The sequence below is a fragment of the Lissotriton helveticus genome, chromosome 11 (genome assembly GCF_964261635.1).
Source record: "Lissotriton helveticus chromosome 11, aLisHel1.1, whole genome shotgun sequence".
In the NCBI taxonomy this organism is placed as follows: Eukaryota; Metazoa; Chordata; class Amphibia; order Caudata; family Salamandridae; genus Lissotriton; species Lissotriton helveticus.
Genome location: NC_136072.1, coordinates 819,082,267 through 819,096,055, shown reverse-complemented (window position 1 = coordinate 819,096,055; position 13,789 = coordinate 819,082,267). Strand labels below are relative to the sequence as shown.

General features: G+C 50.2%; 1 protein-coding gene across 13 annotated transcripts in view; it reads right to left on the bottom strand.

The window, feature by feature from the left end:
• The window catches only part of FAM178B (family with sequence similarity 178 member B), a 2,777,737-nt gene that overhangs the window by 81,657 nt on the left and 2,682,291 nt on the right, over positions 1-13,789 (bottom strand). For all 13 annotated transcript variants that reach the window (XM_078666947.1, XM_078666951.1, XM_078666950.1 and 10 more), the window contains one exon: positions 3,083-3,160. In XM_078666947.1, the coding sequence (XP_078523073.1) occupies positions 3,083-3,160 (78 nt within the window). The remainder of the gene's footprint in view (positions 1-3,082; positions 3,161-13,789) is intronic.

Below are 13,789 nucleotides of genomic sequence, written 5' to 3'. Positions count from 1 at the left end.
CTCCTGCTCTGCCAAAATCTAAATTAGGGCCTGAGTGTTCGTTCGACCTATGGTAGAACTTCTTGCAACAGAAGAGGCGACCTGGTTTCTCCTTGCTTTCGAATGGCGAAAAGGCATGTTATCATGATTGTCTTATTTTGAGCATATGGCAAAAAATAGTTTGAGGGCCAACTTGCCCGACTGCCATTTGCTCCAGAATGTTTAAGTGCTTCCTGTTTCCAGTAGTCACTTACCACCAATCCGAGGCCCAAATATTGCAGCTACCTATATTCCCAGAATGATAGAAGTATGACAAACGTTCAAAGGAAAAATATATTGATGTTTCAAGATTGTTTATTGGGGACTTGGTTTTGCTAGTTATATGCCCACCACCCCAAATGGGGTGCTCAGTTTATCAGACAGAGTGTAGTAAGCCTTTTGTCAATCCCACAGATTCTGGGATTTTCCTGCACATAAATGTGAGGCAATTCTGTCTACCATTTGCAAGATATTCTGGGTAGAAAGTAGTGGAAACCAGGCATGCCACACCACCCTGTATTCTTACAGAGGTCTAGTCTTTAGAAATATCTGCGGGTGTTAGATTTCCCAAGGCACCAGATGACTCTGGGCCAAATACCGTAGCTTCCCACATCCCAAGAATGACGGAAATTCAAATACAATATTGAGACACTTTCACAGGGTCCATTAGGACAACAGGCCCATTCCCACAAGGTAAACAACGTTTACCACAAATCTTTCTCCCCGTAGGGAATCACAACGAGGTCGTTACAACGACCGTGTTGTGATTCCGCATACCATTACTCCGCAAGTCGGAAAAACGACTTGCGGAGGGGGGGAGAGATGTTGGATTTAAAATCCAACACCTTCCCTATTGTCCGCACAGACTGGAGTTGGAATAGTAAATTATACTATTCCAACAACCAGCGCCCCCCCTCCGCAAGTCGTTGTTCCGCCTTGCGGAGTAATGGTATGCAGAATCACATTGCGGTCGTTGTAACGACCGCGTTTGGATTCCCTGCGGAGAGAAATACAGCGGGATAGCATCATACATTCCTTCCCACAAATGTAGTAACATTTTATTGGGAGAAGTGTGGCGACTTCTGCCGATCTGTGGTACTGTTTCTATTAGGAGATGTGTGGGAACAGTGGGTGGTAGATCTTCTGTTGATCCACATACATTACGGAATGTTCACTCTCAATAATGTGAGGGCATTTTCAGGTCATTCTGGGTAAAAATCAAATAGAGGCACTCATGCAAGGCAAGCTACCCTGACACTCCTGGGTATTTGATATTTGCAGGGCATTCTCTGAAGAAAATGTAGTGGGCACGTGCAACTCCCATCACCCTGAGCTGACTCGGATGTCTAATTTTCAATAATGCATGGGGCTGGTATGTTACCCAAAGGCCCAAATACCGCGGCTAGCCTCATCCCAATATTCAATGCAATTCAATCAAAAATCGTGATGTTGTCATGGTATGTTTGTGGACCTTTTGTGCCCAGTACGAGGGGCTCATTCACACATGTGTGGTATTGTTTTTATGAGAAACGTGGGAATGCATACTAGTAGAACATATATTTTTAACTATTGAAATTCTTAACATTTTTTGCTTTCATATATAACCTAAAGTGCACCAAAAAAACATTTTTAAAAAAGGCCCTCAACATCACCATGTGTCATATTAGGGACCCCAAATTCAGATGGGTAAAAATAACCCCTATTCCTAACTGATTCGTATGCTCATTTCAAAATGCATAACTTTCCTTCATGCCCATTCTTGATTCATGAGATTTTATCTTATGTATTTGAGCATGGTCGAAGCACAATGAAAAATGAAGTTGTAGCTTGGTTGATGGCTCTGGGTATTGTGTGTTCTATCTCTGCCACTGGAAAAGTCTGCTGTACATAATAGCAAATTTGTTTGTGGTACGGCTTTTAGTGCAAAAACATAAAGATGAAAACATTATCACCTATCTGCATATTTTTCTATTTACTTTCCATTTTTTTTTATATTTGAACCAATATTTTCGTTGGTACACCTATAAGCTAGCCACACAAATGACACCTTTCTGAATTCATATTGTTATCTACTTTTCAGAAATATATATGTTTACGGTTTCACATCTCTCCCCCCCCCCCCAAACTGTAAGTATACAAAAACAGGAAAAATATAAAATGTCGACCACCACTTACAACATTGCAAAAACTATTGAGAAAAAAACTATGTTTCTTTTATATCTCTGCCTGTTTCTGACAGCTGGGACGAAAATGATCTTAGCACAGTGAACCTTTTGTTGATGCCATTTTAGAAAAAGACACCACCTTTCTTGCATTGTACATTTTTCTCATTTTCAAAAAAAGACATCGTTTAGGTATATCTTTAAAATCACCCACATATGGGAACAGCCGAGAAGGTGTAAACGTCGTCAATAATTCGGTAGACCTCTGGATAGGTGGCCATATGGAGATACAGGCTAGACACAGAAACAGTCATTGTCACAGACAGAGTGAACTCCAGAGACAGATTCACTGACCAGAGGCAGCGAGATCGCAAAAGAACAGAGCTAGAGAGTAATTCGTCACAGTCAGCGACATAACCATTTGTCAGAGAGGTAAACCTACTGGGGCAATGTAATGGAGATAGAGACAGGCAAATCTGACAAGTGCTTCCATGTCTACCAGGGGCCAGTCCTGCCTGTTTAGACAATAGCATTTTGCTTGGAGGGACTTGTTGTACACAACGTGGGAGGAAAAAGCACAAATGACGGTGAATAAAGCATGACTGTCTCATGTTATCGCACTTGAAATGGGGCCACCTGTCATCACCGCACACAGCCACTGGTCACACAAGGCACATATCACATGCAGAACAAGCAGTATCTCAAACAGGAACAACCGAAGCCCAGCCACAAAACGAGGGCAAAAGGAAGGACAAGCAAAGCCCCTGCTGCAGACAAATAAGGTCAAGACAAAAATGGAAACTAGACATGGGGTGATGGGGGACGTGCGTCTCAAGCACACGAGTGCTGATGCCAGCAAGTATGCACAGCTGTGCGCGCGGTTTACTCAGCTGCTTACTCACCCAGTGATCATGGGAGGAGGCCTCACTCCCAACTACTATGTTGGCCAACGTGAGCAAAGTGTGGCAGAGGTAGCAGACCTGTGGGAATAGATAACATATGTCATTCATCTGGAGCCTGAGCTCTTTACACAGCACAAACTGCAGGCCAGCAATGACTACACTGTGTTCAGTATCAAGTCTCTACACACTGCCATCAACACCACCACTGACTCTCGAGTCTCAGGCCCACTTTGTGTACAGTAAAAAAACAAGAGGGTCCCTTGGCAGACAAATCTAAGATACATTCATATGCTACCTTGCATATACCATAGTAAGCCCATGTATTAGCAATGGTCTCTAACAATTCTGATACACAAACAAAGACATTTTTATAAAGGTTACTTTTTTATTTTTTATGTAAAAAAAAATATCATGAATGTTACACTTCATAAAAGACACAGATTATAATTTCATTAAAAGCATTAAAAACAAATACAATATCACCACAATATTCATTTAAAAATCGAAAGTCTATTACCAACACACTATTATTCAGACGATAGCTTGTTATACTTTATCAGATCGATAAAAAGGGAAAAAGAGGGAGAGACAGACACAGACGTTTCTATTTGTCATAAGGATTGCACATCAAAAAAGACCCAATATGAAACTGATCCTGGACACGCCTAATTTCTCTTGTCTGCAGGATAGACTTGGTCACTTGATTATGCAGATGTAGGCGTTGACGCGTTTTGACGGCTTTTAAACATAATATACCATCTTTATCAAGACAAAATCATAGGTCTCTCCTATTTAAAGGCACTGGATGGCTGCCACTTTAAACTTTGTGTATTACAGCTAGCAACAACACGAGTGAGCCGCTCCAGCCCCACGCTACACACACTGCTCTCAGCACCACCACAGACAGCAGAACCAGAGAATTACCCTGCACATACTGAACCAGGGTGAAGTGTGCAGCTCTAGGTAGGCACTTTATCTTTCGCCGTCAGATCACATCACTTCTCTGTGTACATTTGAGACGCCACCAGCACAGAGCATGGGGTTAAGACGTACTGTCTGTTGTCCACACAGCAAACAGTACTGCGGGGAAGCCTAAGATCTGCTTTGTGGTACACAAAGTGAAATGACCAGCAGGCATGGAGCCCAAACCCCCCCTGCTGTACACACTGCAGTCACAAGGAGATGATGGACGGAGCGCTGAAACTTTTCAAACACTCACCCTCAGTCCCAGATCTGGGTTGAATCCATCATCGTTCTTTAGCTCACTTCGCCACCCCAGTTCAGACCCAGCCACATGCAAATCAGTTTTCACCCTGTTCCTTATGGGAACAGTCCAGCCCGAACTGCCAAACCAGGTCTTACCTGAACCGGAGACAAGCATCCTGGGACCCGTTTCGAGGTAACACCCCTCATCAGCCAGCTCAGCTTGAGTCCAGTGGCAAAGTGAGCAAAGGGCCCATGTCTGGGCATACCCTGCCAACTTAGGACGCACAAAGCAAACACACGGAGATCAGCTATCCTGGCTGATGAGGGTGAAACACTGAAACCGGTCCTAGGATGCTTGTTTCTGGTCCAGTGAGGACCTGGCCTGACAGTTCGGGCCAGACCGTTCCCATGCGGGAAAGGGTCAAGACTGATTTGCAAATGGCTGGGTCTAAACTGGAATGACGTGGCATGCAAAAAAACAATGGATTTGACCCAGATATGTGACTGCAGGTGAATGTTCGATTGATTCAGCATTCCGTCCATCATCTGTTCTTTTTGCATTTGGTGCCCTTAGTGGGAAGGGGTGCACAGAAGTGGGTCCATGCTCGCTACGCCATCTGATTTAAGCTATCCTGGCTGATGGGAGTTAAACCCTGAAACCGATCCTAGGATGCTTGTTTCTGCTCCAGGGAAGACCTGGCCTGGCAGTTCGCGGTGGACTGTTCCCATGGGGAACAGGGTCAAGACTGATTTGCATATGGCTGGGTCTAAACTGGAAGGGCGTGGCGTGCTAAAAGAAGATGGATTTAACCCAGATGTGTGACTGATGGTAAATGTTTGATTGATTCAGCATTCCATCCATAATCTGTTCTTTTTTCTTTGTACACATTGCAGTCAGCACTCACTGAGAGCCTGAGGCCCTCTCGGTATTTTACACACAGTGCAATTAGCCATGAATGAGAGCCCGAGGACCTCTCAGTAGTTTACACACTGCAATCAGTCATGGATGATAGCCTGAGTTCCATCTGTACTTTACAGACTACCATCAGCCACGAGTTAGTGCCCGAGGCTCTCCCGGTGCTTTATACACTGCAATCAGCCATAGGCAAGAACTTGCCATCAGCCATGAGTGAGAGCCCGAGGCCCTTTCAGTACTTTACGGACTGCAATCAGCCATGGGTGAGAGCCTGAGCTCCAGCTGTATTTTACACATTGCCATCAGCCACTGTACTTTACACACTGCCATTAGCCACAGGTTAGAGCCCGAGTCCCTCTCTGTACTTTACACACTGCCATCAGCCCTGAGTGAGTACCCATAATCATCTTGGTAGTTTACACACTACAATCAGCCATTGGCGAGAGCCTGAGCGCCATCTGTACTTTATACGCTGCCATCAGCCACGAGTGAGAGCCTGAGGCCCTCTCTGTACTTTATACACTGCAATCAGCCATGGGTTAGAGCCTGAGCTCCATCAAGTTCAAGTTCGGGCATTTATATAGCGCACTACTCACCCAGAGGGTCTCAAGGCGCTTGGGGAAGGGGTTCATTATTTGTCGAATAGCCAGGTTTTAAGTTCCTTTCTGAAGGTGATGTGGTTTTGAGTAAGGTTTTGAGTACTTTACATGTTGCCATCAGCCACAAGTGAGAGCCCGAGGCCCTCTCCGTACTTTACACATTACAATCAGACAAGGGAGACAGCGTGAGCTCTATCTGTACTTTACACACGGCCATCAGCCACGTGTGAGATCCCAAGGCCTTCTTTGCGCTGTACACTCTGCAATCAGCAATGGGCGAGAGACAGCTCCATCTGTACTTTACATAATACACACTGCCTTGAGCCACGAGTCACAACCCAAGACCTCTCGGTCCTTTACACACTGCAATCAGCCATAGGGTAGAGCCTGAGCTCCATCTGTACTTTAGACACTGCCATCAGCCACGAGTGACAGCCCGAGACCCTCTTGGTACCTTACACACTGCAATCAGCCATAGGCGAGAACCTGAGTACCATCTGTATGTTGGACACTGCCATCAGCCACAACTGAGAACCCGAGGCCCTCTCTGTGCTTTACACATTGCAATCAGCCATGGGTGAGAGCCTGAGCTCTAGCCGTATTTTACACACTGCCATCAGCCACGAGTGAGAGCCTGAGGCCTTCTCTGTACTTTACACACTGAAATTAGCCATGGGCATTGGACTGAGCTCCATCTGTACTTTACACACTGCCATCAGCCACGAGTGAGAGCTGGAGGCACTCTCAGTACTTTACGCACTGCAATCAGCAATGGGCAATGGACTGAGCACCATCTGTACTTTACACACAGCCACTAGTGAGAGCCCGAGGCCCTCTCAGTAGTTTACACACTGCAGTCAGTCATGGATGAGAGTATGAGCTCCATCTGTACTTTACACACTGCCATCAGCCATGAGCCTGAGGCCCTCTCTGTACTTTACACACTGCAATCAGCCATGGGCAAGAGCCTAAGCTCCATCTGTACTTTAGACACTGCCATCAGCCACAAGTGATAGCCCGAGGCCCTCTCGGTAGTTTACATACTGCAATCAGTCATGGATGAGAGCCTGAGCTCCCTCTGTACTTTAAACACTGCCATCAGCCACGAGAGCCCAAGGCCCCTTCAGTACTTTACACACTGCAACCAGCCATAGGCAACAGCCTGAGCTCCATCCTTACTTTACACACTGCAATCAGCCATGGGTGAGAGCCTGAGTTCCATCTGTACTTTACACACTGCCATCAGCCATGTGTGAGAGCCCGAGGCCTCCTTTGCACTGTACACTCTGCAATCAGCAATGGGCCAGAGACTGAGGTCCATCTGTACTTTACACACTGCCATGAGCCAGAAGTGACAGCCCAAGACCCTCTCGGTGCTTTACATACTGCAATCAGCTATAGGCTTGAGCCTGAGCTCCATCTGTCCTTTACACACTGCCATCCGCCACGAGTGAGAGCCCGAGGCCCTCTCGGTACTTTACACACTACAATCAGCCATGGGCATTGGCATGAGCTCCATCTGTTCTTTACACACTGCCATCAGCCACGAGTAAGAGCCCGAGGCCCTCTCGGTAGTTTACACACTGCAATCAGCAATGGGCGAGAGCCTGAGCTCCATCTGTACTTTACACACTGCCATGAGCCAGAAGTGACAGCCCAAGACCCTCTTGGTGCTTTACACACTACAATCAGCCATGGGCAAGAGCCTGAGCTCCATCTGTACTTTACACACTGCCATCCGCCACAGTGAGAGTTGGAGGCCCTCTCAGTGCTTTACACACAGCAATCAACCATGGGCGAGAGCCTGAGCTCCATCTGTACTTTACATGCTGCCATCAGCCACGACTGAGAGCCCGAGACCCTCTCGGTAGTTTACACACGGCAATCAGCCATGGGCGAGAGCCTGAGCTCCATCTGTACTTTACACACTGCCATCAGCCACGAGTGAGAGCCCAAGGCTCTCCCGGTGCTTTATACACTGCAATCAGCCAGGGGTTAGAGCCTGCGCTCCATCTGTATTTTACACACTGCCACCAGCCACGAGTGAGAGCCCAAGGCTCTCCCGGTGCTTTATACACTGCAATCAGCCATGGGTTAGAGCCTGCGCTCCATCTGTACTTTACACACTGCCATCAGCCACGAGTGAGAGCTTGAGGCCCTTTCAGTACTATACGGACTGCAATCAGCCATGGGTGAGAGCCTGAGAAGTGACAGCCCAAGACCCTCTCGGTGCTTTACACACTGCAATCAGCTATAGGCTTGAGCCTGAGCTCCATCTGTCCTTTACACACTGCCATCAGCCACGAGTGAGAGCCCGATGCTCTCCCGGTGCCTTATACACTGCAATCAGCCATGGGCGAGAGCCTGAGCTCCATCTGTACTTTACACGCTGCCATCAGCCATGAGTGAGAGCCCGAGGCTCTCTCAGTACTTTACACACTGCAATCAGTCATGGATGAGAGCCTGAGCTCCATCTGCACTTTGCACTCTGCCATCAGCCATGAGTGAGAGCCAGAGGCCCTCTCGGTAGTTTACACACAGCAATCAGCCATGGGCGAGAGCCCAAGGCTCTCCCGGTGCTTTTTACACTGCAATCAGCCATGGGCGAGAGCCAGAGGCCCTCTCGGTAGTTTACACACTGCCATCAGCCACGAGTGAGAGCCAGAGGCTCTCCCGGTGCTTTATACACTGCAATCAGCCATGGGCGAGAGCCAGAGGCCCTCTTGGTAGTTTACACACTGCCATCAGCCACGAGTGAGAGCCAGAGGCTCTCCCGGTGCTTTATACACTGCAATCAGCTATGGGCGAGAGCCTGAGCTCCATCTATACTTTACACGCTGCCATCAGCCATGAGTGAGAGCCCGAGGCTCTCTCAGTACTTTACACACTGCAATCAGTCATGGATGAGAGCCTGAGCTCCATCTGCACTTTACACTCTGCCATCAGCCATGAGTGAGAGCCAGAGGCCCTCTCGGTAGTTTACACACAGCAATCAGCCATGGGCGAGAGGCCGAGGCTCTCCCGGTGCTTTATACACTGCAATCAGCCATGGGTTAGAGCCTGCGCTCCATCTGTACTTTACACACTGCCATCAGCCAAGAGTGAGAGGCAGAGGCCCTCTCGGTAGTTTACACACAGCAATCAGCCATGGGCGAGAGCCAGAGGCCCCCTCGGTAGTTTACACACAGCAATCAGCCATGGGCGAGAGCCAGAGCCCCTCTCGGTAGTTTACACACTGCAATCAGCCATGGGCGAGAGCCAGAGGCCCTCTCGGTAGTTTACACACTGCAATCAGCCACGAGTGAGAGCCAGAGGCCCTCTCGGTAGTTTACACACTGCAATCAGCCACGAGTGAGGGCCAGAGGCCCTCTCGGTAGTTTACACACTGGTCAGTCAGTCATGGATGAGAGCCTGAGCTCCATCTGTACTTTACACACTGCCATCAGGCCATGAGTGAGAGCCCGAGGCTCTCTCAGTACTTTACACACTGCCATCAGCCATGAGTGAGAGCCAGAGGCCCTCTCGGTCCTTTACACACTGCAATCAGCCATAGACAGCTCTCAGTCAGCACTGTAGTATCTGAGATACACTCTTTAAAGGTGCACTCGGGTGTCATCTCTCAGTGAGGAGATGTACTCTAACCCAGTGGTTCGCAACCTGTGGCCCCTGGACCCTGGGGGTCCACCTCACCAACGAAGGGGGTCCTCAACTCTTTAGAAAATCAAATATTATCTAATTAATTAACGATATAGACATAAAAAAGCAGAACTGAAAATGTTAAAAGCTTTGTAAATTTGAAGGAATTTAAAACTGGAAGCTAAAAAAAATTAAGTCGGTATCCTCCGCGTGATTTGAAGGAGCAAAGAAAGCACAGCCAACAGTAGTCTATGCACAGCACAGCACAGCACTGACTGCGGTGTACAGGCTCAGGCCTCTCTACAATCCATTCAGAGCATAGCACAGCACTGACTGCGGTGTACAGGCCCTGGGGCATCTCTACAATCCATTCAGAGCATAGCACAGCACTGACTGCGGTGTACAGGCCCTGGGGCATCTCTACAATCCATTCAGAGCATAGCACAGCACTGACTGCTGTGTACAGGCACATGGGCTCTATACAATCCATTCAGAGCACAGCGCTGGCTGCGGTGTACAGGCATGGGGGGCTCTCTACAACCCATTCACAGCACAGCACAGTACTGACTGCAGTGTATAGGCATCGGGGGCTCTCTACAATCCATTCAGAGCACAGCACTGACTGCGGTGTACAGGCACGGGGGGCTCTCTACAATCCATTCAGAGCACAGCACTGACTGCGGTGTGCAGGCACGGGGGGCTCTCTACAATCCTTTCAGAGCACAGCACTGACTGCTGTGTGCAAGCACGGGGGCTCTCTACAACCCATTCACAGCACAGCACAGTACTGACTGCAGTGTATAGGCATCGGGGGCTCTCTACAATCCATTCAGAGCACAGCACTGACTGCGGTGTACAGGCACGGGGGGCTCTCTACAATCCATTCAGAGCATAGCACAGCACTGACTGCGGTGTACAGGAGCGGGGGCTCTCTACAATCCATTCAGAGCACAGCACTGACTGCGGTGTGCAGGCACGGGGGGCTCTCTATAATCCATTCAGAGCACAGCACTGACTGCGGTGTACAGGCAAGAGGGCTCTCTACAATCCATTCAGAGCACAGCACTGACTGCGGTGTACAGGAGCGGGGGCTCTCTAGAATCCATTCAGAGCACAGCACTGACTGCGGTGTGCAGGCACGGGGGGCTCTCTACAATCCATTCAGAGCACAGCACTGACTGCGGTGTGCAGGTACGGGGGGCTCTCTACAATCCATTCAGAGGACAGCACTGCCTGCAGTGTACAGGCAAGAGGGCTCTCTACAATCCATTCAGAGCACTGCACTGACTGCGGTGTACAGGAGCGGGGGCTCTCTACAATCCATTCAGAGCACAGCACTGACTGCGGTGTACAGGCAAGAGGGCTCTCTACAATCCATTCAGAGCACAGCACTGACTGCGGTGTACAGGCACAGGGGGCTCTCTACAATCCATTCAGTGCACAGCACTGACTGCGGTGTACAGGCACGGGGGGCTCTCTACAATCCATTCAGAGCACAGCACTGACTGGGGTGTGCAGGCACGGGGGCTCTCTACAATCCATTCAGAGCACAGCACTGACTGCGGTGTGCAGGCACGGGGGGCTCTCTACAATCCATTCAGAGCACAGCACTGACTGCGGTGTGCAGGCCAGGGGGGCTCTCTACAATCCATTCAGAGCACAGCACTGCCTGCAGTGTACAGGCAAGAGGGCTCTCTACAATCCATTCAGAGCACAGCACTGCCTGCAGTGTACAGGCATGGGGGGCTCTCTACAATCCATTCAGAGCACAGCACTGACTGCGGTGTGCAGGCACGGGGGGCTCTCTACAATCCATTCAGAGCACAGCACTGACTGCGGTGTACAGGCACGGGGGGCTCTACAATCCATTCAGAGCACAGCACTGACTGCGGTGTACAGGCACGGGGGGCTCTCTACAATCCATTCAGAGCACAGCACTGGCTGCGGTGTACAGGCACGGGGTGGTCTCTACAATCCATTCAGAGCACAGTACTGACTGCAGTGTATAGGCATCGGGGGCTCTCTACAATCCATTCAGAGCACAGCACTGACTGCGGTGTACAGGCACGGGGGGCTCTCTACAATCCATTCAGAGCACAGCACTGACTGCGGTGTGCAGGCACAGGGGGCTCTCTACAATCCATTCAGAGCACAGCACTGACTGCGGTGTACAGGAGCGGGGGCACTCTACAATCCATTCAGAGCACAGAACTGACTGTGGTGTGCAGGCACGGGGGGCTCTCTATAATCCATTCAGAGCACAGCACTGCCTGCAGTGTACAGGCATCGGGGGCTCTCTACAATCCATTCAGAGCACAGAACGGACTGTGGTGTGCAGGCACAGGGGGCTCTCTACAATCCATTCAGAGCACAGCACTGACTGCGGTGTGCAGGCACGGGGGGCTCTCTACAATCCATTCAGAGCACAGCACTGCCTGCAGTGTACAGGCACGGGGGCTCTCTACAATCCATTCAGAGCACAGCGCTGACTGCAGTGTACAGGCATGGGGGGTTCTCTATAATCCATTCAGAGCACAGCACTGACTGCTGTGTACAGGCACGAGGGCTCTCTACAATACTTTCAGCGCTCAGCACCCACTGCAGTGTACAGGCACGGGGGGCTCTCTACAATACTTTCAGAGCACAGCACTGACTGCGGTGTACAGGCACGGGGTGGTCTCTACAATCCATTCAGAGCACAGCACTGACTGCGGTGTACAGGCACAGGGGGCTCTCTACAATACTTTCAGAGCACAGCACTGACTGCGGTGTGCAGACACGGGGGGCTCTCTACAATCCATTCAGAGCACAGTACTGACTGCGGTGTGCAGGCACGGGGGCTCTCTACAATCCATTCAGAGCACAGTACTGCCTGCAGTGTACAGGCACGGGGGGCTCTCTACAATCCATTCAGAGCACAGCACTGACTGCGGTGTGCAGGCACGGGGGGCTCTCTACAATCCATTCAGAGCACAGTACTGCCTGCAGTTTACAGGCACGGGGGGCTCTCTACAATCCATTCAGAGCACAGCACTGACTGCGGTGTGCAGGCACGGGGGGCTCTCTACAAACCATTCAGAGCACAGCACTGACTGCGGTGTGCAAGCACGGGGGCTCTCTACAATCCATTCAGAGTACAGCACTGACTGCGGTGTGCAGGCACGGGGGCTCTCTACAATCCATTCAGAGCACAGCACTGACTGCGGTGTACAGGCACAGGGGCCTCTCTACAATCCATTCAGTGCACAGCACTGACTGCGGTTTACAGGGGGCCTCTCTACAATCCATTCAGAGCATAGCACAGCACTGACTGCGGTGTACAGGCCCTGGGGCCTCTACAATCCATTCAGAGCATAGCACAGCACTGACTGCGGTGTACAGGCCCTGGGGCATCTCTACAATCCATTCAGAGCACAGCACTGACTGCGGTGTGCAGGCACGGGGGGCTCTCTACAATCCATTCAGAGCACAGCACTGTCTGCAGTGTACAGGCACGGGGGCTCTCTACAATCCATTCAGAGCACAGCACTGACTGCGGTGTGCAGGCACGGGGGGCTCTCTACAATCCATTCAGAGCACAGCACTGACTGCGGTTTACAGGCACAGGGGCCTCTCTACAATCCATTCAGTGCACAGCACTGACTGCGGTTTACAGGGGGCCTCTCTACAATCCATTCAGAGCATAGCACAGCACTGACTGCGGTGTACAGGCCCTGGGGCCTCTACAATCCATTCGGAGCATAGCACAGCACTGACTGCGGTGTACAGGCCCTGGGGCATCTCTACAATCCATTCAGAGCACAGCACTGACTGCGGTGTGCAGGCACGGGGGGCTCTCTACAATCCATTCAGAGCACAGCACTGCCTGCAGTGTACAGGCACGGGGGCTCTCTACAATCCATTCAGAGCACAGCGCTGACTGCAGTGTACAGGCATGGGGGGTTCTCTATAATCCGTTCAGAGCACAGCACTGACTGCTGTGTCAAGGCACGAGGGCTCTCTACAATACTTTCAGAGCTCAGCACCGACTGCAGTGTACAGGCACGGGGGGCTCTCTACAATACTTTCAGAGCACAGCACTGACTGCGGTGTACAGGCACGGGGTGGTCTCTACAATCCATTCAGAGCACAGCACTGACTGCGGTGTGCAGGAGCGTGTAGAAAAAGGGTCAGGCAGATCAGGTCGATTACCCTGTTTCAAGGTTTGCCCGGCGTTAGCCGCCTCTCACCCAACTCAAGGTTTACCAAATAAAGAGGCAGGCGCTGGAGACTGGAAGACAGGAAACAGGAGTTTATTCCGACGGAGCAGAACACGTCAAATCAGACAACAGGGTATTTTCTCGAGGTGCT